The sequence below is a fragment of the Pongo abelii genome, chromosome 6, assembly GCF_028885655.2.
Source record: "Pongo abelii isolate AG06213 chromosome 6, NHGRI_mPonAbe1-v2.0_pri, whole genome shotgun sequence".
NCBI lineage: Eukaryota > Metazoa > Chordata > Mammalia > Primates > Hominidae > Pongo > Pongo abelii.
The window spans coordinates 15,193,839-15,219,897 of NC_071991.2; the positions used below are offsets into that span (position 1 = coordinate 15,193,839).

Genomic DNA, 26,059 nt, shown 5'->3' on the forward strand with positions numbered 1-26,059 from the left:
GATCACAGACACGCCTTGCAGAGGGGCTTCGACCGGCACTTCCGGTCCCGGAAGGTCGTGCTTTTTGACCCCGGAAGTCCGGGCGGGCGCAGAGCCGGGTGCGTTTTGCGACAGAGCCGTAAAGGCGCGCGGGAACATGGGGCTGTATGCTGCAGCTGCAGGCGTGCTGGCCGGCGTGGAGAGCCGCCAGGGCTCTATCAAGGGGTTGGTGTACTCCAGCAACTTCCAGGTAGCGGGCCCGGGCGCGAGAAGTAGGGGTAGGGGGTGAGGAACCCGGGGTGGGGTGGAACGGGCCCGGGTGGGGTCGGGAGGTGGGGCCCGGCGAGGAGGGCCGGCAGAGCCCCCGACCCAGCTTGTCTCCCTCGGCCACACAGAACGTGAAGCAGCTGTACGCGCTGGTGTGCGAAACGCAGCGCTACTCCGCCGTGCTGGATGCCGTGATCGCCAGCGCCGGCCTCCTCCGTGCGGAGAAGAAGCTGCGGCCGCACCTGGCCAAGGTGAGGGGAGGGGAGGGACGGGGAAGTGAACCCCGACGGTCAGCGCTTTGTCATCTGGTCTCAGCTCTGCTGCCGTGCACGGCGGGACTGGAGCAAGTCGCTCATCTGAAATGAGTATGAGCCGACCTTCCCTGGTTTACGAATTGAGATGGGATGAAAATGCTTTAACTTTGAGTGTTTTGAAGGATTAAATAACCGAAGTACAAAGTGGTAGCGGCGGAGACTGTAAGGAAGTCGGGCGTGGCGGCGCGCACCTGTGGTCCCAGCTACTCGGGAGGCTGAGGGGGGGAGGATCACTTGAGCCCAGGAGTTCGAAGCTGCAGTGAGCTATGATCTGGCCATTGCACTTCAGCCTGGGCGGCAGAGCTAGACCCCATTCTAAAAAGAAAACCCAAACCCACGAAAGGGTAATGTTGGCAAGAAGTTGGGTGCAGAGGTCTACTGGTGAACATCGGTGGAGAAAGGGTCTAAGGCTGGGAAGCAAGACGCCAGGTTCCGATCCTGTTCTGTAGTTAATTTCTGGTGTGATCTTGGATAAGGTATCCCACCTGTATCTGTCAGGTGATCTGTTTAGCCATTCCAGTGCCGGGGCTCCATTAGAATTAGTTCTAAGGCATTCATGCTTCATGCTTAGGGCGTTTTTGTTTTTGTCTTTGTTCCCTCATTCCCAGGTACTAGTGTATGAGTTGTTGTTGGGAAAGGGCTTTCGAGGGGGTGGGGGCCGATGGAAGGCTCTGTTGGGCCGGCACCAGGCGAGGCTCAAGGCTGAGTTGGCTCGGCTCAAGGTTCATCGGGGTGTGAGCCGGAATGAGGACCTGTTGGAAGTGGGATCCAGGCCTGGTCCAGGTGAGCTGGAAGGAGTTGGGGGGTGGGGGAGGCGGGGAACTTTGCTCCTGCCTACTCACTGCTCATTGCGTCCCACCTAGCCTCCCAGCTGCCTCGATTTGTGCGTGTGAACACTCTCAAGACCTGCTCCGATGATGTAGTTGATTATTTCAAGAGACAAGGTTTCTCCTATCAGGGTCGGGCTTCCAGGTGAGAGCTTAGAGCCCTGGCTGTCCTCATCTAGGGAGGTGTCTGGGGTACTGGGAAGAGAAGTGGCTGGATAGTTGCGATTTTGCTCTCTGGGCTTTCTTCCTACCTTTCCAGCAGTTTCTCCATCTCCAAGGTTTGTCTTCCTGCCATCCCTTAAACATCGAACTCCTAGGAGCCTCATCCTATATTCTTCTTGAGCTCTCCGTTTTTTCTCTAGCTTTAACTCCTGCCTCCCACTTGGTGATTCTCACCGCCCAGTGTAGACTTCCCTCTTGCATTCTTCCCTCCTCAGGTTCATACGAATGCACCACAGATGCTACAGTCGCTGCATTTGTCATCTTTCCTCTCAGACTTTACACCTAGTACATCCCCAGTTTAATCTAACAGATGTCACCATCTTCCACCCGTTTGGTCAAGCCAGAAACTGAGTCATCCTAGGTGCTTCCTTCCCCTCCCTCCAATCATTTACTCCTCCACCTTGAGCATCTTTCTCAGCTCCACTCCTCTCTTTTTTTTAGACTGAGTCTCACTCTGTCATCCAGGCTGGAGTGCAGTGGCATGATCTTGGCTCACTGTCTCCCGGGTTCAAGCGATGCTCCTGCCTCAGCCTCCCAAGTAGCTGGGATTAGAGGCTCCCACCATCATGCCCAGCTAATTTTTGTATTTTTAGTAGAGATGAGGTTTCACCATGTTGGCCATGCTGGTCTCAAACTCCTGAACTCAGGTGATCTGCCCGCCTTGGTCTCCCAAAGTGCTCGGATTACAGGCGTGAGCCACCACATTCTAGCCTCCACTCCTTTCTCTTCAGCCCCTCGGACACTTCCTAGCTTAAGCACTCATTTCTTATTGGGATGACCACAAGAACTTCCCAGACTGGTCTCTGCTTCCCGACTGTCTCACTGCAATTTCCTCCTTGAGGTTGACTGTAGGAAGCTCTAAAGCCAGATCTGATGCTGTTACTCCCCTACTAAGCCCTCTTTTTTTTTTTTGAGACAAGGGTTTTGCTCTTGTTGCCCAGGCTGGAGTGCAATGGCGCGATCTCGGCTCACTGCAACCTCTGCCTCCCGGGTTCAAGCAATTCTCCTGCCTCAGCCTCCTGAGTAGCTGGGATTGCAGCACCATGCCCGGCTAATTTTGTATTTTTAGTAGAGACGGGGTTTCTCCATGTTGGTCAGGCTGGTCTCGAGCTCCTGACTTCAGGTGATCTGCCTGCCTCGGCCTCCCAAAGTGCTGGGATTACAGGCGTGAGTCACCGCGCCTGGCCATGCTAAGCCCTTTCTTGGCTCCACTGTGCTGTCCCTCCTGCCTTCTCTCAGGTCCATCTGCCACGGTGCTGCGTGCACCAGTGTGCCAGCAACAGTGGCTGGTCCCTGCCCCATGCCTCCTCCACTGGGCTCACACCTGTCTCGTTTTGTCCTTTGGTGGCTCTGAGAAGCAGCCTCTGCCCCTCTCCCTTTCTCCCACTCTTTGTAAGATCCTCTTCCTTCTGCCCTACCATGTTGCTTGGACACCAGGGTGGAATAGCAGAGAACGGCTGCTTGCGTTTGAATTCCAGCTCTGCCACTTTGATAGATTTCTGAACTGAGACATGTGACTCTCTAGGCCCATTTCTGCATGGGTCGGGGAGACTGGGCGGGACTCCTTTACTGAGTTACAGTGAATGTAGTTTTAACCTAAGCGCCTCACATGACTAACTCCTCATCCAACAAGAATGAGCTCAGCTCTCACCTCCCTGCATCCCCTCACCCCCCTGTAAAGTAACCTTTCTCCAAGGTTATGCTTCAACAGAAATAGCTAACATTTATTAATTTGTGCCAAGTATCTTGGATATATTGGCTCATTGAATCCTCACACCTACTATTTTACAGAGATGTCAGTGGGGCTTGAGATTGAATCAATTGCCCAGGCTCCCACTGCTGGTAAAGAGTAGAGGGGGCTCCTGACCCATCAGTCTGGCCTGACAACCCATTCCCTCAACTGCGGATTCCCGGATTCCCTTATCACCCTGTTGATTACTCCGTAGCTGTGGTAACATTTGTTGCATGAATGAACCATTGAAATGGGGCCTGGCAGGAAGAAATTTAGGAAATGATGAATGAATGGTTCTTCTTCCCTGGCAGCCTCGACGACTTTCGAGCCCTCAAGGGGAAGCATTTTCTCCTGGACCCCTTGATGCCAGAGCTGCTGGTGTTTCCCGCCCAGACAGATCTGCATGAGCACCCACTGTACCGGGCCGGACACCTCATTCTGCAGGACAGGGTAGGCAAGAGGAATAGAAAAGGGAAGAATGTGTAGGCACGGGAAGGGCCTAGCCTGGGGTCTCTGTTTACCCGGCCTCTGTGCTCTGCCCGCCAGGCCAGCTGTCTCCCAGCCATGCTGCTGGACCCCCCGCCAGGCTCCCATGTCATCGATGCCTGTGCCGCCCCAGGCAATAAGACGAGTCACTTGGCTGCTCTTCTGAAGAACCAAGGGTGAGTGCCACAGGCAGGAGCAGGAGGAGGACATGGGGTTTGATTCTGTGCCTTTCAGTGGGTAATGAAGGCTGAAAGGATGACTTTCGCTTAACTCTTTCCTGCTGCATCAAAGCAGTTAACGGTATTTGCCCCAAGCTAAGCTTCCCCCACCGCAGGTGTGAGATGTGGATCTCTTAGCCCTTGGGACAGAGGCCCCAGGCCAGTTACCTCTGACTCTGGGCCCTTTAAACGTAGGCCGTTCCAATATTGTGTGTCCTGGCTTAACCTGCATGTTCTGGTTGTCTGTGTCAGCTGTGACAGGCCCTTAGCTGCTCCATGCGTGCTCAGCTCACCCCTGCTCTGCCCTCTGCCTTAGGAAGATCTTTGCCTTTGACCTGGATGCCAAGCGGCTAGCGTCCATGGCCACGCTGCTGGCCCGGGCTGGCGTCTCTTGCTGTGAGCTGGCTGAGGAGGACTTCCTGGCGGTCTCCCCCTCAGACCCGCGCTACCATGAGGTCCACTACATCCTGCTGGATCCTTCCTGCAGTGGCTCGGGTGAGATGGCGAGAAAGCGTGGCCGAGGAACTCGCAGGTCCACAGCAGCTTAGACCTGGAGTCATTTGTTTTGGTCTTAGAATCTGACACTTTAATGGGCTTGGGCCCCTGGGACAAAAGTTCTCTGTGAAGCTGTGTAACTGAGACACGCTTTTCCTTAGGTATGCCGAGCAGACAGCTGGAGGAGCCTGGGGCAGGCACACCTAGCCCGGCGCGTCTGCATGCCCTGGCAGGGTTCCAGCAGCGAGCCCTGTGCCACGCGCTCACTTTCCCTTCCCTGCAGCGGCTCGTCTACTCCACGTGCTCCCTCTGCCGGGAGGAGAATGAAGATGTGGTGCGAGATGCGCTGCAGCAGAACCCCGGCGCCTTCAGGTACAGGGCGTGTGCCAGGGTTGTGGGTGGAGGGGACGGGGTGAGCTGCTCTCTTACCCAGCATTGGGGCTGTTTCTCTTGCAGGCTAGCTCCCGCCCTGCCTGCCTGGCCCCACCGAGGCCTGAGCACGTTCCCGGGTGCCGAGCACTGCCTCCGGGCTTCTCCCGAGACCACGCTCAGCGGTGGCTTCTTCGTTGCTGTAATTGAACGGGTCGAGGTGCCGAGGTAAGTGGGGGTGTGCTTGGGAGGCGCAGGATGGCACCAGCACATCTAACATCTACACTTCTCTAGCTCAGCCTCACAGGCCAAAGCATCAGCACCAGAATGCACACCCAGCCCAGCCCCAAAGAGAAAGAAGAGACAGCAAAAAGCCGCAGCTGGTGCTTGCACACCGCCTTGCACATAGCAGAGGCTCTGGGCTGACTCCTTCCTGGTGGGAAAGGAAGACACCCGTCCTTTCCGTGGAGGACCCTGGGCCCTCACCGCAGGCAGCAGTTTGGGTTTTGAAAGGTTATTGGGTCCCTTCCTCGGGCTATGTTCTTGCTGGTAAGCAAAGTGTTGCCTGCAGAAATAAAATGCAGAACATATTCTATGATAGATCACAGTTTTTTATTCTTAATGTCACAAGCAGGAGAAAAATCTCACATTCATACTAAAAATTCCAACTAGACTCAACAGGAATGAAGTCTCTATTTGTAATGGAAAGTCCCAGCCTCCCGCTGCCGTCCAGTGCGTATACTGTACACATCCACACTCACACTCACTCAGGGTTCCCGGACTGGCTGTCCTGCCTGCGGAACTGAGGTAAACTAGCTCAGGTACTGACACTAGGAGGGTCTACCTTACGTAAGGTACAGGTAGAAGCTTGATTGCTAGGCCTAGGCCCAGGCCCACCCCCACCCCGACCCTCCAATCCTAACAGGTATTTAGGCTTGAGGTTCACTCCTTCCTCAGCTGCACACGCAGCCGGGTATTAACGAGGATCAGAGCTGTTCTGAGGGGTGGGAAGGAGCAGCCCCGCCACCAAACACCCTCAGTCACATCGGGGAGGGGGCACTGGTTACATTTACATCACATTATTTATAAAATAAGAATTACATTTCATATAACGTGGCCAGAAGGAGCTCTAGTCCCCCAGGAAAGCTGCCGGGGACAGCATTTGAGCCTCCTCTTTGTACAGGCATAACTTAACTATACCACTAATTCCTAGTTAATAGCATTTATACTTAACCATCTCAATGAACCAAGCTTGAAGGAATTTAAAAGGCAATTTAGCTTAAATACAAAAATAAATTTTTGTTAAAAAACGTTTAAATATTTTTTTCTTTTAATTTAGACACACGCATTCATACTTCTCCCAAAGAGGTTGGGCGTGGCAGCAAGGCGCTTGGGCCTGGGGTATGTGGTTTCAGAAGGACAGAAGGAAAGGATGGGCTGCAGAGGGCCCTGTTTGGGAAAAATAGGATTTTAAAAATATGGTTCATTAATTTAGATTTTCTAACATCTACTCTGGGTGATGTAGCCTCCAGTGAGGTCAGTTAAGTGGGACAGAAACAGCAGAGGGAAGAGGTCTTTGCTTCCCCCGGGACCCATTCTCCCGGGCTGCCAGCCCTTGAAGTCAGAACACCATTGGAAAATTCAGGAGTCGGTACTTGTAGCCGTCAAGTGGTGCTACTTTCCACATTCAATTAGCGAGGCCCCAGAAAACTTGAAACAGGAAGTCCGGCACTACCAACATGCCGCCACTCATACAACTCAATTCTTCCTCCAAACTCGATTCAAAGAGCAACACACAGAGCGTCAGACAAAGGAACACAGGACAAGGCTTGAAACATACAATCCTGGAGAGGCAGACGAGGGCCCAATGGGGCCAAAGGATAGCTGGGCGAGGAGGCAGCTGAAGCAGCGGTGGGCATCCTGCCTGCTCCAAGAGCTTCTCCCTCCTGGAGCGAGGTATCTCACCCCTGGCTCTGCCAGGCTAACAGTCTTGAGCCACCAAGCTTTGAGGGGCCAAACTGGCAGAGGATTGGAGATGAAACATTGATTCAGACTTGGCAAGAAGAAAACAGCAGGAGCAGCACCCACTGGGGTCTCCAAGGCAAAGCTAGATTCAAGGGCATTTAAAAAGGAAGGAATCCTGCAAGGAACCGGTGAGGGACACAGCAGCAAGAAATGGGGAAACAGAGTCCCCAGAAGGGACCAGAGGAGAGAACCACCTCTCACAGCTAAGCCAAGCAAGATAAAGCTTTAGGGATAACCCATTTCCCAAATCCCATCAGGTGCACACCAGCGATCCAGGCGGGCTGGACCCTGCACCCTCCAGCGACAACGGCTCTCGGGGAAAGGCGGAAGGGGCGCCTGCCTAAGGGTGTGCTAAGCGGGAGTCAGGGCAGCGGACACTATGTACAGGTGTTTCCTTAGTTCTCCAGCCTCCCCAGTGGAACTGTTCAAGTAGAGGTCCCGGGCTTTGGCCCTCCGCATCCTGCTTCCCCATCCCTGAGGCTTGTGCTTCCTCCAGGAGAAGGGAAAGGGCCCCAGGGCTGCCACTACCCCCTGGCGGCTGAAGCCAGAGATCCGGGGTAGGTTTGCTTTACGCAACTGGAAGGGTCCAAGGCTCTTCCTAGCAGGTGTCAAGGTCCAGATTTAGGGAAGGGGTGGAGCAGGGACAGGGGACAAAGGCTATTTTTTGCGGGTGTGCTGCCTTCGGGCCTGCAGTCGCTGTCGAGCCCCTGGGGTCTTGGATCCCGCACCAATGGAAAATGAAGGGGCCGCCGATCCTGGAAAGATTCAACAAGACCTCATCAGGGCAGCTGCTACCTGAGACTGGCTCTGGGTGCCCGAATCTCTGGAAGGCCAGGCCAGTAACAAAACACAGGGTGCCTCAATAGGGCTTTCCCCGCTGCGTCAGAAACACTGTACGGGAGGAGCCTCCTGAAATGCAAACTCCCATAGTCTCAGAGCGAGGCCCACTAATCCATTTTTACCTGGCTTCCCATGGGAGGCAAACTTCCACCCTGGGCAGCTCCTCTCTGATCTCTGCCATCCACCTCCCATCCCTGGGCTGTGCTGGACTCCTAACCCGAAATGTCTTTCCTGTGCTGAACCTGATCTTCACGGGGCCTCAGAGGGCCAGGAGCCTGCCACCCTGCCCAACCCCACCTCAGACAGACGAGCAGGGCCACAGGGCGGCTTGCCGCTTACCGAACGGTCCAACGCCAACGAAGCCTTGGGCGGGTGCTGAGGATGCCCCAAAGGAGAGGCTGCTGCCCGATGTGCCCACTCCAGGCGCAGGGGTGTTCTGACCAAAGGTAGGGGTGGCGGTGCCTGGAATGAAGAGAGCAGAGAGCTGGCCAGTGAGCAGAGAGCGGAGGCAGGCGAGGAGCCGGGCAGGAGCCTGTGCTCCGCAAGGCACTTCCCACAGGACCCTCAGCCCCACTCCTGCTTCTGGGGCACTCCTCCATCAGCAGCTGAGCCGGACAACCAAGTCTTCATGCCTGGTGCCCCAGCTCAACCTGCTTCTCCCACCTGCTAATGGCCACGCCATGCCAGAGAAAAAAAAGCCCCCCTGCCCCGCAGCCACCTTGTGGGCCTCCTGACCATCGCTGCAGAGGGGAGTACTCTGGGGCCCCCGCCTTCTAGCGTACCCGGGTTGGCTACCTCCTCTGTTCAGGCCTTTTCCCCCTAGCCACTGTCTCCTCCCCTCTGAAGCCTGGTTTGTCCACCCCTCATCTTTTGTGATGCCCCATGGTACCTTCCCTTCCCCGGCCTTGCCCTGACTGGCTCTGGCTGCCTGCCCGATGCCCTCTCTGGCAGCCCCTCTGCAGGGAAGGCTGCTCTCAGGGCTTGGCCCCCGGCCCGGGCAAGGGGAGGCTCCCTGTGCTCCCACGCTGCTTCCACACTGTTTCTCTTCCTTCCCTAAATACCGTAAAACTCAAGTTCAGATCACTTTAATCTGCCATGTCCTCATGTCACCTGTCAACTGCCAGCTCACTCCCTGATTCACAGAGGACCCCTGGCTCACTGGCTTCCTCCCCATCACCACTCATGGTGACTTCGCCCTGTGGGGCTGACTGATGGTCCTCTCAGCCCCTCGACCCTGCCACCCCCATGACCTCCTCTCCCCGACCCCTGCCACCACTCCTGCATCCACACTGTCACCACAACTGCTCCGGCTCCCCAATCTCCTGCAGGCACCACCCCTCCTGCAGCTGACTTTACCCACTCTCCACTCCTGCAGCCACACTGTCACCACAACTGCTCCGGCTCCCCAATCTCCTGCAGGCACCACCCCTCCTGCAGCTGACTTTACCCGCTCTCCACTCCTGCAGCCACACTGTCACCACAACTGCTCCGGCTCCCCAATCTCCTGCAGGCACCACCCCTCCTGCAGCTGACTTTACCCGCTCTCCACTCCTGCACCCCCTGAGCTGCATCGGGGCACTGACCTGCTGCCCCTCCTGCTGTGCTTGCTGGGGTCTCCATGGCCGGGTGGCACCAGCTGTCCACTGACCTTAGGTCTACACCCACAGTGTCGCTGGGAAACGCATGCCATGCAAACTGGCCTCACTTTAACTTCACAATCACAATTTGCCAGCCCACAAACTGCCTGGAAACTGATTACACTTTTTAGTATGATGTTCCTTTCCCCCACTGTCGAAAATGACTATTTCAAAAGACCCCTTTTTTATACACTTTATCCCGACTCTCTCTCCCAGATTTTCTTCCTACTTCACGAAGAAAACAGAAGCCATGGGATCTACGTTCATCTTCCACACGGGAGGAACTGTCACTGCATCCTTCTGCCTGATTCTGCAATGGTTTTCCTGAACACTTAAGACCCAAACACCCAACCCTGGCCACAAACAATCCTCGCCTCTTGGCGTCCTTCCACACCACTGCTTCAGCTCCTGCCCTCCTGCTATGCTTGTCTTTGTTCTGCTCTTCAATGTACCAAACACGTTTCTGCCTCTGGGCCTTTGCATGCGCCATCCTGGGCCTGAAAGGCATGTCCACTTGTGCTGTACCCACCCCCACCCCACCCCTATACTCAGCTTACGTTTGTTTTTTTGAGACAGAGTCTTGCTCTGTCACCCAGGCCGGAGTACAGTGGCATGATCTTGGCTCACTGCAACCTCCACCTCCTGGGTTGAAACATTCTTGTGCCTCAGCCTCCCGAGTAGCTGGGATTACAGGTGGGTACCACCACACCCGGCTAATTTTTTGGTATTTTTAGTAGAGACAGGGTTTCCCCAAGTTGCCCAGGCTGGTCTTGAACTCCTGGCCTCAAGTGATCCACACTCCTTGGCCTCCCAAAATATTGGGATTACAAGCGTGAGCCACTATGCCCAACCTTCAGCTTACAATTGTTAATTACTCAGAAGGCCTTCTTTGACCAGTTAAATCCACAATGGCTCCTCCAGTCATTACTACATTAGCACAACATGTATCGTGCCCTGGCATTTCACTGAGTTCTACATTCAGTGCCTGTCTCTTCACTGCCACAGCATAAGCTCCCTGAGAACTCCGGCCCGGCAGCCCAAGTCCATGCCCCTCCTTACCTCCAAACACAGGTTTGCTCTCAGGCGTGCTGCCCATGTTGAAGGCAAATGGTGTGCTCTGGCCGGTGGTGCCCAGGGCGTTCTGACCTAAGCCTCCCGTGAAGGGGATGGAGGTGGCTGTGCTCCCACTTTGTCCTGCTCCAAAGCTGAACGCTCCGGTGGTGGTGCTGGAGCCTGGGGTGGCCACATTGATCCCAAAGCTCCCACTACCAGCGGGGGCTGCCGAACCCCCAAACGTGAAGGGTGATGGTGTTGTGCTGCCGAACACCAAGCTGCTGCTCCCGCTGCTGGCGATCTGGGTGGTGGCTCCAAAGCCGGAGCTGGTGGCTGCACCAAAGGAGAAGACAGCAGTGGAGCCGCCAAAGGCAGGCTGTGAGCTGGCGGAAGTGCCGAAGGCCGAAGCCGTGGCTTTCAACCCAAACGCCGAGTGCGTGGCACCGCCAAAGGTAGGCTGGATGGGCGTAGGCACGTGCGCAGGCACGATCTTGATCGTGGACGCAGGTGCAGGTGTGGGTGCAGCAGCTGGGGCCGGGGCTGCAGAGTTTCCAAAAGTGAAAGAGCTGCCAAAGCTGGGGGCAAGGGCTGGCTTGGCGGCCCCCGGTGGCTGCCCCTCAGCGTCCCCAAATGTGGGCTGGGGGTTGGCTCCCGGATATGATGGGAGCGGGGACTTGGCACTTGAGCCAAAGGGAATGTTGAATGTGGGGGTGCTCGTGTTACTGAACGTCAGAGTGGGCTGGCTGCTGGTGGCCGGGGCGGAGGTGGTGAGGGTGCTGCCAAAACCGCTAAAGCCGGCAGCGCTGCTGCTGGTGGCCGTTGGCACGGCAGTGGGCAGGGACTGGCTGAAGGTGGTGACTGTGGTGGTAGTGGGCAGGGCAGGAGGTTTGCCAAACTGGAATATGGAGCCCATGGCCGGGGTGAAGCTGGCAGCAGAGGCCTGGGGTACCCCGAAGAGGAAAGACTGTGAGGCGGCAGTGGCAGTGCTGGTCGTGGTGCTCACACTGCTGCTGCTCACACTGTTTATGCCAAAGCCAAATGCAGGCTTCGAAGCAGAGTCTGTGGATGGACTGGCGGAGGTGACGGGAGCCACAGCAGAGGTGGCGGTGGCCAGGCCAGTGAAGAGCGGGGCAGTTGTGGTGGGAGCAGTGGCGGGAGTAGTTGTCTGCTTGAAGAAGGGAGCAGGCAAGGGCACAGACGCAGGTGACCCCATGCTGCTAAAGACAGGCTGGAAGGTCGGGGCTGTGGTGCTGGTGGTCGTGGGGAGGGAGGAGCTGGAGGGCGCTGTGGCTGTGACTGAAGGGCCAGGCGGTGTGCGGCCTTCCTTCTCACTCTTGGGTGGGGCCGTGAAAATGGGCTTGAACATGGGAGATGCTGAAGATGCAGCAGGGGCGGCAGGGCTGGAAGGTGAGGTGTTGTGTGTTCCAAACAGGAAGCTTTGCTTGGGGGCAGGGAACGGGGCAGATGTGGCTTGGGGTTTGGTAGCCGTCTCTGCCTGAAGGGTTGGAGGTGCCTTGGTGTCAGTGGCTGGTACCGTGGATGGAGCAGGGATCAGCCCCAGCAAAGTGGTCGGGGGTTTGGAGTCTAAGGAGGGGCTGGGGAGCAGCCCTGGAGGCCCTGACTGTGATAAACCCAGCGGGGGCAGGAGGCCGGGTGTCTTTGGAGGCGAGGGGGCCTCAGTGGTTGCTGCTCCAGCAGATTCTGGAAGAAGAATAGAAAATGTGAAGTTGGAATAAACACTTCAAAGATGATGGTATTCAGTATTTCAGTGTCCTCCCCACGCCTACCACAGAGCCTGGGATCCAAGAGTCAGTCAATAAACTCAGCTAAGTCTACACTACAGGCCTGTACAGTAAATCAAGGAAGTGTTCATTATTTCTACCTCACAGATCATCAGACAGAAGGGGATAAAATGGGGCCTAAATGGGGGCCTAATGTGTAGAGACTAAGACAGTCCAATTGTCTGAACTCTGAAGTTCACATATGAATCTAGATACACTTTATTTGCCTACTAAGCTCACCTGCCAGGTGCTAAGAGCACGCAACTATGAATGGGGAAGTCTCTGCCCTTGAGCAGGGAGGGTGAGTACGAACCCCAGGTTACCGTCTGATAAAGAGGTGTGTGCGCGCAGTGCCATGAAGGCCTGGGCCGGGAACACCAGCAGCCCTCGAAGTGCTGGAGGGAAAGGAAGCAGGACTGTTCTGGACCGGTGGTTCTGATAGGCAAGGATATCCTGACCACACCACCACATTCACACTTCAGAGGTGCTGCACCGGGAAGATCATTCTCATCTCACAGATGAGGAAGGCGAGGCTCAGGGCAGCTACGAGCCAGGCTTCAGATCCTGAGTGTCGCAGCACCCCTTCTCTAACACTTCCTGATGCAGGCTCCGGCGCTGTTAAACGTGGGCCCGCTCCGGCATGCTGAGCCAGGGTGCATTCGGCCTGCAGAGCAATCTCCAGCGACTGACAGGCACGACGCCCTTATTCCAACCCAAGCAGGGAATGCTGCTCAGAAGGCTGGATCCACGGCCCCACTCCAGCTCACCTGGGCAGGGCGGCAGGCTCGGGGGACTCTGCATCTTCTTCAAGCTCTCTAACAGTGGGTTGGTGCTTGGGGCCAGGAGGGAGGTGGGTGGGGAGGCAGTTGCAGCAGGAGGCAGGGTAAAGGTAAACGAAGGCTGAGTGGTAGGTGGGGTCTCAGTGACAGAGTTCGAGGCAGCATCTAAGAAACAAAGAAAGGTGAAGCAGTCCTGGCTTGTCTGGGACTTCTTTCCAGATGCCTGTCGGAGAGCAGGGTCTCAGCACAGCTCATGGAGGAATGCCTGCCCTCAATTGCAGTGGTCCCTGCTGTCCAGTTCCCGTGAAGACCAACATGGATATCTCAGGTGAGAAAGACCACAAGAAAACATGGAACCCTACTTGGGATTTTCCCAGAGAAACCCATTTTTTCAAACACCAGAATAAAACCAAAGAAAAGAGACACCTGAAACCTCTCGAGTGTGCAACGATCTGTGCTCCTTACCACTCTTGTCCTCCAAGGCCTGGTTGAACCACTGTAACGAAGCCTTCTTCTCTAAGTCTAGGTCCTCGGCAGTGATCGAATAGCCAAGCTGGGGAGGTGGAGGCTACCAAAGAGAAAAAGAAGAAGTCAGGCTAATCAGAAAAAACGGGAAGGCTGGGCACGGTGGCTCACGCCTGTAATCTCAGCACTTTGGGAGGCCAAGCCAGCTGGATCACTTGAGGTCAGGAGTTTGAGGCTGGCCTGGCCAACATGGTGAAACCCCATCTCTACTAAAAATACAAAAAATTAGCCAGGCGTGGTAGCGAGCGCCTGTAATCCCAGCTACTTGGGAGGCTGAGGCAGGAGAATTGCTTGAACCCAGGAGGCAGAGGTTACGGTGAGCCAAAATCGAGCCACTGCACTCCAACCTGGGTGACAGAGGGATGTTATCTCAAAAAAACAAAAACAAAAATAAATCAGAAAAAAAACAGAAGAAACTTGTCCTTAGCGTTCCTAAGACTTAGGAGAGCTAAGCCGGGGAGGGCAGGAGTAGATGGACAAGACCATACCAAGGTCAGCTGTTCCCCTCGCCGAGAAGGCAGCAGCTGAACTTTCCGCTTACGCTGCCCAGAGCTGCCAGGTGTAGACTGAGAATTCGAGTTTTGTTTCTTCCTTGGGGTTGTATCTGCAACTAAAGAAAGAAATCAAGACTTGTTTGCTTCCTTCCCTCTACCAGAAATGGATGGTTGTGTCTACCCACTTTGTATTTCACACTGAGTTTTCAATGGGTATCTCTGAAAAGATTCAATCTTCTATGGTTTGGTTGCTTGGATGGTGTTTCCAAGATTAAGGCGTGCACACAAACCGCTTACTGTGCAGTAATTACTGGGATCACCCACAGGTGACTCAAACGGAGCTTACCTCTATCCAATCGTTAGCCCCTGTCTGTAGCCTTTCTCCCTCATCAGACTATAAACTTCTGAAGGAGAGGAAATCTCTCTCTTTGTATCTAACATGCCTTAGACATAGCAATGCTCAAGACCTTTTTTCAATAGGTATTAATCTCTACATCCTCCACAAACACTTCCACCACCAACAGCAGCCCCTCCTCCTGGCTCAGCAACCTACCCTTTTCTCCCTGGGACTCCTTGTCTGTCGCCAATGGAGTTGAAGAACTGGAATGATGACACAGCTCCTCTTCTCTGTCGGGAGAAAAGGAACAATTTAGTCTAGAAAGACTTCTTGGCTGAAGTATGAAATAATTTCTCACACCCTCCTAACTACCAAGTGGCCAACATCTAAAACAACCATCATTGAAGATCTCAGCATGCCAGGATGAAAAAAGTCAGAAGGAAATTCCAACAGCATGAAGGGAGGCTGCTCACAGAGGCCATGGAGACAGCTTTTGTCTTAAAACAAGCACAAAACAATCATCTTCAAACCTTACTTACAACCTACCAAGTCCCTGGGAGTTCTAGACACAGATGTGATCCCTGAGGGAGTGGCATTCCAGCCAACTGCAAGCACCCAGGGGGTCAGCTCGAGTCAAGAACCTGAAGGCGACTGCCCGCTGACTTGACTCTCTCTGCTCTCCACTCTGCATGGCCTCTGTGCTTGCACCCGATCCCTCATGCTGGAGTGGGAGGCGACAGCCAGAGGCCACTGGAGTCAGTATCCATCAGACTGTAGGGATGACAGCACTTCGGGTGGGTGCTGCATTGTCCCTCTCAGGGACTTAGTTTCTTTGATTCTCCAAGTCACAGCAGCACAAAGCCTAAGAGCCAGGTTCGTTTCCCACCTTTCCTCACCCCCATCTGTCCACGCAGCAAACGAAAACTGCAGCAGAATGCCAAGTACCTTATTTTCTTTGCTGGCCTCTCTGGTGTCTGGGAGCGGGAGGAGGCTGGGCTAGAGAAGGGTGATGAACTGGGGCCACTTCTCTTCCAGAGCTAAAAATCAAGAGGGACATGACTGAGCCTGCTGATAACTTAGCATCTGACCCTCAACATGACAAAGTCTCTTTTCAAGTGACTAAAAAAACATTTTTTATGGTTAAATGGTTAGTCATGCCTGTAATCCCAGCATGCTGGGAGGCCAAGGTGGGAGGATCGCTTGAGCCCAGGAGTTTGAGACCAGCCTGGGTAACATAGCGAGACCCCCGTCTCTACAAAAAAACTGAAAAATCAGTTGGGTGTGGTGGTTTGCATCTGTGGTCCCAACTACTCAGGATGCTGCAGTGAGCTGAGATTGCCCCACTGCACTCCAGCCTGGGTGACAGAGTGAGACCCTGTCTCAAAAAAAAAAAAAAGAAAATGAAAAAAATTTGTTTGTGAAGAAAGACCCCTGAAAAGAAAGTCAACTGCCAGTATTAATTATTAAGGCAAAAAAAGTAAAGTCTATGAAATTAATGGAATGTGAATAAAGGTAGAAGGGATGGATGCATTTTTTGCATATATTAAGTGGAACGTTAGCCTCAGCAATGAAGAGCCAGGACACATTCAGACCTGTGCTAGACTGTCTACGGAAAGGATAGAAGTAAATTAAAGAAGATAACCCAGTAAACTAATTTAGTCTTGCTTCTATTAAATTTTCGATTTTAATTTACTAACTTCATTTTAAAAATATGCTGTTGTAACGTTTATGACTTTTGCAACAACGATGGCATTTATCATCATGTGATGATTATCCATACATCTGCCTCTTCCACCAGGCGAGTTCTTGACAGCAAAGATGGTGTTTTCATCTCTGCTTCCTCCACAGACCAGCAGCAAAGTAGCTGGCACAGAGCAGACGCTGCAAATAGTCTCGTAAGTGCTGAGCCTAATTACAAAGCCACTAAACTGTCACCTCAGACCATCTTTCCTACTTGAAAAGCTGCTAGTGATTTCTTACCCAGTACCAGCTCCATCATATAAGTACAAACAGGAAGGCAACAATGCTTAATAAGAGTTCAAAAAGGGAAAAGAGGAAGCTTCAGACAAGTGGTAAGCAGCAGAACAGTTCAGTGAGGCCACCATCAGGAAGCCGGGCCCAGGAGGAGCTTGAGAAAACTGCTCACGGCAATAACAGTTGAAGTTACGCTCAAACAGCAAGCAAGGCCAGAGCACAATGGTTTAAAAAACATGGGATTACAGGGATATAAAAGAGCAGAATACAAAAATTCATCAAAGGGATCCAAGGATTGAATATATAAGCGGCATTTTCAATCACTTCAGATCCCTGACACTACCTCGCTGGTTCTCACACGACTGCTCAGTCACCTGTGGAACTTTTTTTTTTGAGACAGAGTCTTGCTCTGTCACCAGGCTGGAGTGCAGTGGCGCGATCTCAGCTCACTGCAACCTCCACCTCCCTGGTTCAAGCGATTCTCCTGCCTCAGCCTCCCGAGTAGCTGGGACTACAGGAACATGCCACCACACCCGGCTAATTTTTGTATTTTTAGTAGAGACGGGGTTTCACCATGTTGGCCAGGATGGTCTTGATCTCTTGACCTCGTGATCTGCCTGCCTTGGCCTCCAAAAGCGCTGGGATTACAGGCATGAGCCACAACGCCTAGCCACCTGTGGAACTTTAAAAGCACATAGATGGCCGAGTGCAGTGGCTCACACCTGTAATCCTAGCACTTTGGGAGACTGAGGCAGGAGAACTGCTTGAGCCCAGGTGTTTCGGACCAGCCTGGGCAACATAGCAAGACCTTATCTGTAGTTAAAGTAATAAAATTAAAACAAAAAACCCATAAACCTTGCATTTTTGTTCACAGTGTGCTCCAGACACTGAGGGATACACATCACTGAGCAAGCAAGGGTCAGAAATGCCAAAGGGGCCGGACGAGGTGGCTCACGCCTGTAATCCCAGCACTTCGGGAGGCTGAGGCAGGAGGATCACCTGAGGTCAGGAGTTCGAGACCAGCATGGCCAACATGATGAAACCTCATCTCTTCTAGAAATACAAAAATCAGCTGGGCACGGTGGGCTGACGCCTGTAATCCCACCACTTTGGGAGGCCAAGGTGGGCTGATCACAAGGTCAGGAGATTGAGACCATCCTGGCTAACATGGTGAAACCCCATCTCCACTAAAAATACAAAAAATTAGCCGGGTGTGGTGGCAGGTGCCTGTAGTCCCAGCTACTTGGGAGGCTGAGGCAGGAGAATGGCTGGGAGACAGAGCGAGACTCCGTCTCAAAAAAAAAAAAAAAAAAAAAAAGGAATACAAAAATTAGCCAGGTGTGGTGGTGCATGCCTGTAATCCCAACACTTTGGGAGGCCAAGGTGGGAGGATCACTTGAGCCCAAGAGTTTTGAGACCAGCCTAGGTAACATAGTGAAGTCTCATCTCTACCAAGAAAAAAAAAGAAAAGAAAAAAAAGAAATGCCAAAGGAGACTGTAATGATTAGCTAGGATTGGAAGACAACTGGACAACTGGTTTAACCATTAGGGGAAAAAAGTATTACTCCTCTACTTCATTGACTGTACATACACACTCATTTCAGATCTAACAAGACAAGGATGTTTATTATCATGTCTATTCAACTTAAAGTCCTAGCAAGTGCAGTAAGACATAAACAGAATAAGATTGCAGAGGAAAGGAAAAACTCATTATCATAGACATGAGTGTATGTACTAAAATCCTAAAGAACATACAGATTTAGCAAACTTTCTGAATACAAAATCAGTTGTATTTCTACACACCAGCACAGTCAATCACATTTTGAAGGCACTATTTAGAATAGCATATACCTAGGGCCAGGCGCCGTGGCTCACGCCTATAATCCCAGCACTCTGGGAGGCAGAGGCAGGTGGATCACCTGAGGTCAGGAGTTTGAGATCAGCCTGGCCAACAAGGTGAAACCCTGTCTCTACTAAAACTACAAAAATTAGCCAGGTGTGGTGGCACATGCCTGTAATCTCAGCTACTCAGAAGTCTGAGGCTAGAGAATCACTTGAACCCAGCAGGTGGAGGCTGCAGTGAGTTGAGATTGTAAATCTAATAAAAGAGAAGTAAAACCTGTACAGAGAAGAATTAGAGATGATGTAAATAAATGAAGGAGGCGGGACATGGTGGCTCATGCCTACAATCCCAGCACTCAGGGAGGTCAAGGTGGGAAGACTGGTTGAGCTCAGGAGTTTGACACCAGCCTAGGCAACATAGTAAGACTGTATCTCTATTATAAGTTTTTAAAAATTAGCTAGGTGTGGTGATGCATGCCTGTGGTCCCAGCTACTCAAGAGGCTGAGGCAGGAGGATCGCTTGAGCCTGGGAGTTCAAGGCAGTAGTGAGCTATGATCATGTCACTGCATTCCAGCCTGGGCCACAGAGCAAGACCCCTTGTCTCAAAAGTTAAATAAATAAATGAACGACATTCCATGTTCATAGATTAGAAGTAAACAAGGTAAATATTATAACAATGTTAATTCCATCCAAAGTAATCAGTAGATGAAAGGCAATCCCAATCAGTATCTCAGAACTCCTTTTTTTTTTTGTGGAAATTAACAAGTTGATCTAAAAATTATATGAAAATGCAAAAGGCCAAGATACAAGACAGTCCTGAAGAGAAATGAGAAAGTGGGATGACTGACTCTATCAAGACTTAAAGTATAAGGCTACAGGTAAAACAAGGGTAGGTAGAAAAATAGACCAATGGAACAAAACAGAGTCTAGAAATGGACCCACATATATACAGACACTTAAATTAGACAAAGATGGTGCTGCAGAGAAATAAGGATGGTCCTTTCAATAAATGTTGCTGAGAGAAATGGGTATTTCTACAGTAAAAAACAACCACCACCACCAAACACACACACAAAAAAACCCTAATTTTGATCCCAACCTCACACCATACACAAAAATCAATTTCAGGTGGTTTATGGATTTACATATAAAAGTAATAATAAAATAATAAAGCTTCTAGAAGGTAGCATAGAAGAAAATCATGACCTTAGGTTAGGTAGGCAAAGATTTCCTGAATACTACACAAAGTATGCTAACCACAAGGAAGTAGAATGGCAAGAGCAGGACACTTTCTTGTTGCAACACATACATGACAGACAGCTTGTATCTAGAATATATAAAGAGCGTATTCAAATCTCTAAGAAAAAGACAACAACTTGGGGCCAGGTGTGGTGGCTCACGCCTGTAATCCCAGCACTTTGGGAGGCCAAGGTGGACGGATCACCTGAGGTCACGAGTTCGAGACCATCCTAGCCAACATGGTGAAAACCCATCTCTACTAAAAATACAAAAATTAGCCAGGCGTGGTGGTGGGTGCCTGTAATCCCAGCTACTTGGGAGGCTGAGACTGGGGAATTGCTTGAACCCAGGAGGTAGAGGTTGCAGTAAGCCAAGATCACAGCACTGCACTCCAGCCCGGGTGACAGTGGGAGACTCTGTCTCAAAAGAAAAAAAAAAAAAGATTGTACAGTAAAAAGTAAATTTCCTTTTTATCTCAGTAACGATTACCAGTTTCTAATATATCCTGTAAGAATTATTTTATGCATATTAAAAGATTTTTAAAAGCCCGAATAATAGAGGATACTATACAGTTCTGAGCCTTGTTTTTATGTAATTGCTTTTTGAGATCATTCTCATGAGTACTTCTTCAGTTGCCTTATTCTTTTTCATAGTTACATAGTATATTTCATCTTACACCAATACTGTAAGTTATTCAACCAGCTCCCTGAAAAGACAACATGTACATTGTTTCCAAGCTGCTGTTATTAAAACAATGTTACATTAAATCCTTGTATCCATTTCCCAGTGTGTGTGTGTAGGATAACTTCCTAAAGGTAAAGCTGCTTGATCAAAGGGTGCGTGTATCTCTTATGTGGACAATTCCTGTCACAAAGCCCTCTAGAGAGCTGTACCAACTGACACTCCCACCAGCAACGTGTGAGGAGCCTGTTTCTTCTAACACTGCACTTCTATGGTTTCTATTTTACGTTCAAAACTTTGCTTCATTTGGAATAGGTTTCTCTACTATAGGAAAAACTCTTGAACGTGAGATTTGGCTGGTAGCCCTTCAGAAAAATGGGTAAAGGATATGAACTAAGACTCACGGAAACAGAACTGAAAATAATCATTCAACATATGAACAGATGATCAAACTACTCATAAGAGACAAAAATTAGATAATCTTTTTTTCTTTGAGATGGAATCTCACTCTGTTCTCCAGGCTGGAGGGCAGTGGCGTGAGCTCAGCTCACTTGACCTCTGCCTTTCGGGGTCAAGCAGTTCTCCTGCCTCAGCCTCCCAAGTAGCTGGGATTACAGGCACACACCACCACGCCTGGCTAAATTTTTTGTATTTTTAGTAGCGATGGGTTTTTGCCATGTTGGCCAGGCTGGTCTCAAACTCCTGATTTCAGGTGATCCACCTGCCTCGGCCTCCCAAAGTGCTGGGATTACAGGTGTGAGCCACCGAGCTCGGCTAGCTACTTTTTTTTTTTGAGATGGAATCTCACTCTGTCGCCCAGGCTAGAGTGCAGTGGCGCTATCACTGCTCACTGCAACCTCTGCCTTCCAGGTTCCTGATATTCTCCTTCCTCAGCCTCCTGAGTAGCTGGGATTACAGGCATGTGCCACCATGCCCAGCTAATTTTTATATTTTTAGTAGAGACAGGATTTCACCATGTTGGCTAGGATGATCTCCAACTCCTGAGCTCCAGTGATCTGCCTTCCTTGGCCTCTCAAAGTGCTGGGATTACAGGCATGAGCCGCCACGCCTGTCTTAGATACTGTTTTTTACCTGTGAAATTGGTAAAAGCCCAGAGCTACAATAGCCAAATCTGCTGGTGAGGCCATGGAGAAATGGTCCCTCTCATACAACGCTGAGGGGAATGCTGAGTGGTGCATGCTCTGTAGGGGGATTTAACAATATCCAGCAAAATTATATGCACATTTAACCTTTGACCTGGGAATCTGACTTCTAGGAACTTTCCAGAGGCAAAATTGCCAAGGATGAAATGACATACGAACAAATGTATTCTTTGCAGCATTATTTGTGATAGTAGAAGACTGAAACAACCCAACATTTGTCAACAGAGGACTAAAGTTACCTATGCAGTTGTAAGACCAAAGATGAGTTTCTGTGTACTGCTATGGAATGACCTCAACTATCTATTATGTGAAAAAGCAAGGTTCAAATCTGTATATACTGTCTACTACCTTAAATGTTAGAAGGTGGCGGTTTTCAGATACACTGATATGCATATCGTTTAAAAAACAACAACAAAGGATAATCAAAAAATAAAAATGGAGAGAAAGGAAAAATGTAGAGTGGAAAGGGACGGAAACTGAATTTTTGAGTGTATCTTGTTTTAGTGTTTTTTTAAACAACTTATTGTTTCAAAGATTTTACATAATTTAAAACAGAACTATTTCAAAAAGGAAAACACAGAAATCCCTGTAACTTTCAAACATACTGAACAAATGAACCTCACTGTATATAAAGTTGGTGTACCCAAAGGACAATTAACATTACTTTAAAACACGATATATGGATTACATGTCCCTAGGATTCACAGAGGGATATAAAGACAAAATGAATCACAATTCTTAAACTGACTTCAGCAGTCTTAATAATGACAGTGTTAACAATGACACTGATATACCACTATCTTGAAATTGCATGGGCCAGGCGTGGTGGCTCACGCCTGTAATCCCAGCACTTTGGGAGGCCGAGGCAGGTGGATCACCTGAGGTCACGAGTTCGAGGCCAGCCTGGCCAACATGGTGAAATCTCGTCTCTACTAAAAATACAAAAATTAGCTGGGCATGGTGGGGGCACCTATAGTCTCAGCTACTTGGGAGGCTGAGGCAGGAGAATCGCTTGAACTCAGGAAGCGGAGATTGCAGTGAGACAAGGTCGCACCACTGTGCTCCAGCCTGGGTGACAGAGTAAGACTATCAAAAAAAAAAAAAGAAGAAATTGCGTGTACTAGGATCAAAGTAATTATAAACCGATATTTTTGGTGTAATACATAAAAATATAAAATCAAATAAATTACATAAAAAATCCTACTATCATAAATTTGAATTTGGAATATTATGAATTATTTACATTCCTCTTTCTAGAGGATCTGTCTATCTTATCTCTCCTAAAACTTAGACTGTAGTCTCTACAGTTCTAACTGGAAGAAACCAAAGCTTTTTGAAGAAACAGCCAACTTCAGTATAGGCTAAAAATGGACTTTGGGAAGGTGGGCAAAAAGCAATGAAGCTATCTGTCCAAGACTGCTGGGATCAAAATAAAGGACACAGGAGCCAGTGTGGCTCCCATAGTCTAAAGCTGGAGAAGTTTGCATATCAAAAATAATAACTAGATATTAAATAATATTAAGGTTAATAATTTAAGAGGGATAATGATATTACGGTCATTAATGTTCATTTATATGACCGTCAGAGCCTTCTGGGCTGATGAACTCGTCTCAAAATTTTCCTCCTCTCAAAAACATTTCTCCTTACATGCTTTACATCTTTTTGTCTGGCTGCTGTATACCGGGTACCCACTTACTGACAGCCACTGTAATAGGTGCTTTTTAAATATTACCCTCAATCATTGCAACAGCACTTCAGAGATAAGAAAAAGAAATGTTATGTGACTGTCTGCCCAAGACCTTATAGCTACTAGATGTCAGAGCCAAGCATTTTTTTCCTTTTCTTTGAGACACAGTCTTGCTCTGTTGCACAGGCTAGTCTTGAACTCCTGGGCTCAAGAGGTTCTCCCACCTTGACCTCCCAAAGTGATGGGATTAGAGGCATGAGCCATCCCGCCCAGCCTCAGAGCCAAGATTTGAATCTAAGTCTGTCCAGCAGCAAAGCCTGCTCTGTTCCCTATACTATGCGGTAATCCCTTTTCCAAAAAAATCATGACCGCTTGTTTAAAAACCCTGCGTTCAATTCTAAATGCCTATAAGATAAATCTCTTTTATGACCCAATACAACCTGGACTCAGTCTACCTTTTGAATCACCCTCTGTCCGTTTATCTACATCACAGCTCTGTCTCGAATCAGCTCGCACACATGCACTGCTTTACATTCCGGGCTTTCTACTCCATTCCGCTGGCCTATATTGATCACTCAATGATCTGTATTTTCTATTAGCTTAAAGACAATTCTAATGTCTGACAGATAGAAGGTGATTAGTAAACTTTTGCTAATCAATTACTTTATTTAAAAAATTTTCTTTAAAAATTCTTTTGTACAGACAAGGTCTCACTATATTGCCCAGGCTGGTTTTGAACTCCTGGGCTCAAGCAATCCTTCCGCTGCGGCCTTCCAAAGTGCTGGGATTACAGGGCTAAGCTACCATGTCTGGCCCTAATCAGTGAATGAATGCTGGGAATTCATGTCCCCCATATTACAACAGCTGTACTTCTACCTGTGAGATGCCTCGAGTGGAGCTGTAGGAACTGGTAATGGCATTGCGGCTGGAGCTAGGGATGCCACTTGTGTAAGCGCCTGTCAAGGAGCTCATGGAAGAGCTTCGGGATCTCTTACTCAAGTGGTCATCTGAGCTCTGAGAATTGAGGCCTCTCTTCAGAGACCCAGGCCTAATAAAAGAGAAGAAGACAGTTAGATGCTTTATTGAAGGCAATATTCTTTTATGGTTTCATCCACGGTCATGACATCTTTCTTAATAACATGAAGGGAAAAGAATAATGCTTTTAATTTTTACTGCTAACAATCTGGCCAAATCTATCTGACAAAGTCAGTAAGAAAAGCCAAATATTTAAAACTTAAATGTATGATTTCCATTTATAGAATATTCTGGAAAATGCATACCTATCTACAGTGACAGATGACAGATCAGTGGATGCCTGGGGACAGGGGTGGAACTAAAGAGAGGGATTACAGGCATGTGGGAACTTTTGGAGGTGATGGATGTTCATTATCTTAGTGGTGGGATGGTTCCACAGGTGTATGTATGTCAAAATGTCACATGCTTTAAACAAGCACGGTTTATTGTATGTCAATTATACCTCAACAAAGCTGTTAAAAAAAAAAAATCAGAGTTAAGAGGAACCCATCATTTTACTAAACCTCCAATGGAAACAGAAATCTCCTACGCATCTTTTCTGTAGGACAGTCATCCAACCTGCTACAATATAGACAACTCTCTCCTAGAGTGACCCACGTCAACCATGAACCAGTTTATTCTCACAGTGGATTACAGTGTATTTCCTGTAACTTTCACCCACGGATCCTATTTGAAGTCAAACAGAGCAAGTTATTTCGCTTCTTTCAAGGGACAGTCCTTTGGTTTTTTGGAGACCATTGTCCTTCCCTCACTTATTTCTTTATTCCCCCTGAGACTTTTCTCCTCTGGGCTAATACTTCCATACCTCCAAAACCCCATCATCCACCACCACCCCTTTGGGCTGCTGCAAATCTCCTTAACATCTTCACTGCTTCACTGGGAATGAATTTCCGTGTGTGTACACCCTCCCTTGCAGTGCAGTATGCTGATCTGCCCACAGTGCTCCACGGACAGTGAGCACAACTACGGAAGGCAGGAATACCATCCACCTGCCTCATTCTAGTCTTTCTTCTAACAGCACAAACCAGGAGCACTTTAGCTTTCCTGGCGGCCACATCACACTGCTGACTCAGATGAGGTACCTAAGGTATCCTAAGTCTTTCCACACATACTTTTGAGCCACTTGCCTTTCCACCCACTTCTTCCTCCAATTTGTTTGTAAACTGACATGTAGAAATTTAACATTTAAGTTTCATACTGTTTTATCCACTGCACAAACTTTGCAATCCTTCTGTGTACGTGCTTGGTTATTAAATATATTTATAAAACCTCTTAGTCTCAGCATATTTCATCCATATTAATGCAAGAACATTAAAAGGAATTAGACAGAAGGCAGTTAATTGTGGCAAGTTACTCAAAATGTTCCTAATTTCAAAGACGTGAACCTGAACTAATTAAGCAATACAAAAAACAAAGAGGAAAATCTATAGGGCAACAGCTCTCATCAGGCCTTTTTCCAAACAGTTGGTATTTCATCCAGATGGATTCGCACTTACTTAGGCACAAAAGCAGCGGGGACTCCATTGGCCACCAGGGGCTCAAATGCTGAATGTCCACTGCCACTGCTATCATGGCGCCTGTGACAAATCAAAAAAGTCTCAATGAAATGACATGACTTTTTTTTGTCCCTTTAAAGTGTATTCTCACATTTCTGGGACCTTATACTATCTCTATGGAGCACAGATTCCATGCTAGACCAGAAAATGGTTGTTTAGAATCCCTAAGCTTCTGAAAGGTAAATTTTTTTTTTTTTCAGACGGAGTTTCGCTCTTGTTGCCTAGGCTGGAGTGCAATAGCATGATCTTGGCTCACTGCAACAAACCTCTGCCTCCCGGGTTCAAGCGATTCTCCTGCCTCAGCCTCCAGAGTAGCCGGGACTACAGGTATGCACCACCACACCTGGCTAATTTCTTAATTTTTTGTAGAGGCGAGGTCTCACTATGTTGCCCAGGCTGGTCTTGAGCAACTGGGCTCCAGCGATCCTCCCATCTCGGCCTGTCAAAGTGTTAGGAGTACAAGCGTGCAGCACCACACCCAGCCTTATAAAACGGTGTTTC

General features: G+C 49.7%; 2 protein-coding genes across 3 annotated transcripts in view; one reads left to right on the plus strand and one right to left on the minus strand.

The window, feature by feature from the left end:
• Positions 1 to 5,509, plus strand: NSUN5 (NOP2/Sun RNA methyltransferase 5). Of its 2 annotated transcripts, none has more exons than XM_024249523.3 (10): positions 1 to 229; positions 375 to 497; positions 1,169 to 1,343; positions 1,424 to 1,532; positions 3,653 to 3,791; positions 3,888 to 4,003; positions 4,362 to 4,540; positions 4,702 to 4,912; positions 4,997 to 5,137; positions 5,204 to 5,509. In XM_024249523.3, exons 1-10 carry the CDS (start codon positions 137 to 139, stop codon positions 5,316 to 5,318), a joined length of 1,401 nt encoding a protein of 466 aa, XP_024105291.1. In that variant the 5' UTR covers positions 1 to 136; the 3' UTR covers positions 5,319 to 5,509. The 2 variants fall into 2 exon arrangements, with proteins under 2 accessions (XP_024105291.1, XP_054416402.1); XM_054560427.2 differs by having other exon boundaries at positions 100 to 229; positions 5,209 to 5,509.
• Positions 5,500 to 26,059, minus strand: part of POM121 (POM121 transmembrane nucleoporin) — a 23,947-nt gene continuing 3,387 nt past the window's right edge. The window contains exons 4-13 of the mRNA XM_024249515.2: positions 25,499 to 25,579; positions 23,844 to 24,015; positions 15,326 to 15,417; positions 14,597 to 14,670; positions 14,038 to 14,159; positions 13,490 to 13,592; positions 13,013 to 13,189; positions 10,471 to 12,165; positions 8,114 to 8,236; positions 5,500 to 7,689 (exon numbers count right to left, since the gene is read on the minus strand). Of these exons, the coding sequence (XP_024105283.2) occupies positions 7,592 to 7,689; positions 8,114 to 8,236; positions 10,471 to 12,165; positions 13,013 to 13,189; positions 13,490 to 13,592; positions 14,038 to 14,159; positions 14,597 to 14,670; positions 15,326 to 15,417; positions 23,844 to 24,015; positions 25,499 to 25,579 (2,737 nt within the window). The 3' untranslated portion in view covers positions 5,500 to 7,591. The remainder of the gene's footprint in view (positions 7,690 to 8,113; positions 8,237 to 10,470; positions 12,166 to 13,012; positions 13,190 to 13,489; positions 13,593 to 14,037; positions 14,160 to 14,596; positions 14,671 to 15,325; positions 15,418 to 23,843; positions 24,016 to 25,498; positions 25,580 to 26,059) is intronic.

What these genes read in the sequence shown, in the direction of transcription:
- NSUN5 (XM_054560427.2), top strand. Translation starts at nt 137, where the DNA reads ATGGGGCTGTATGCTGCAGCTGCAGGCGTGCTGGCCGGCGTGGAGAGC. An exon ending in TATCAGGGTCGGGCTTCCAG is followed by an intron (nt 1,533 to 3,652) that starts GTGAGAGCTTAG and finishes CTTCCCTGGCAG; the next exon opens with CCTCGACGACTTTCGAGCCC. An exon ending in GAACGGGTCGAGGTGCCGAG is followed by an intron (nt 5,138 to 5,208) that starts GTAAGTGGGGGT and finishes TCTCTAGCTCAG; the next exon opens with CCTCACAGGCCAAAGCATCA.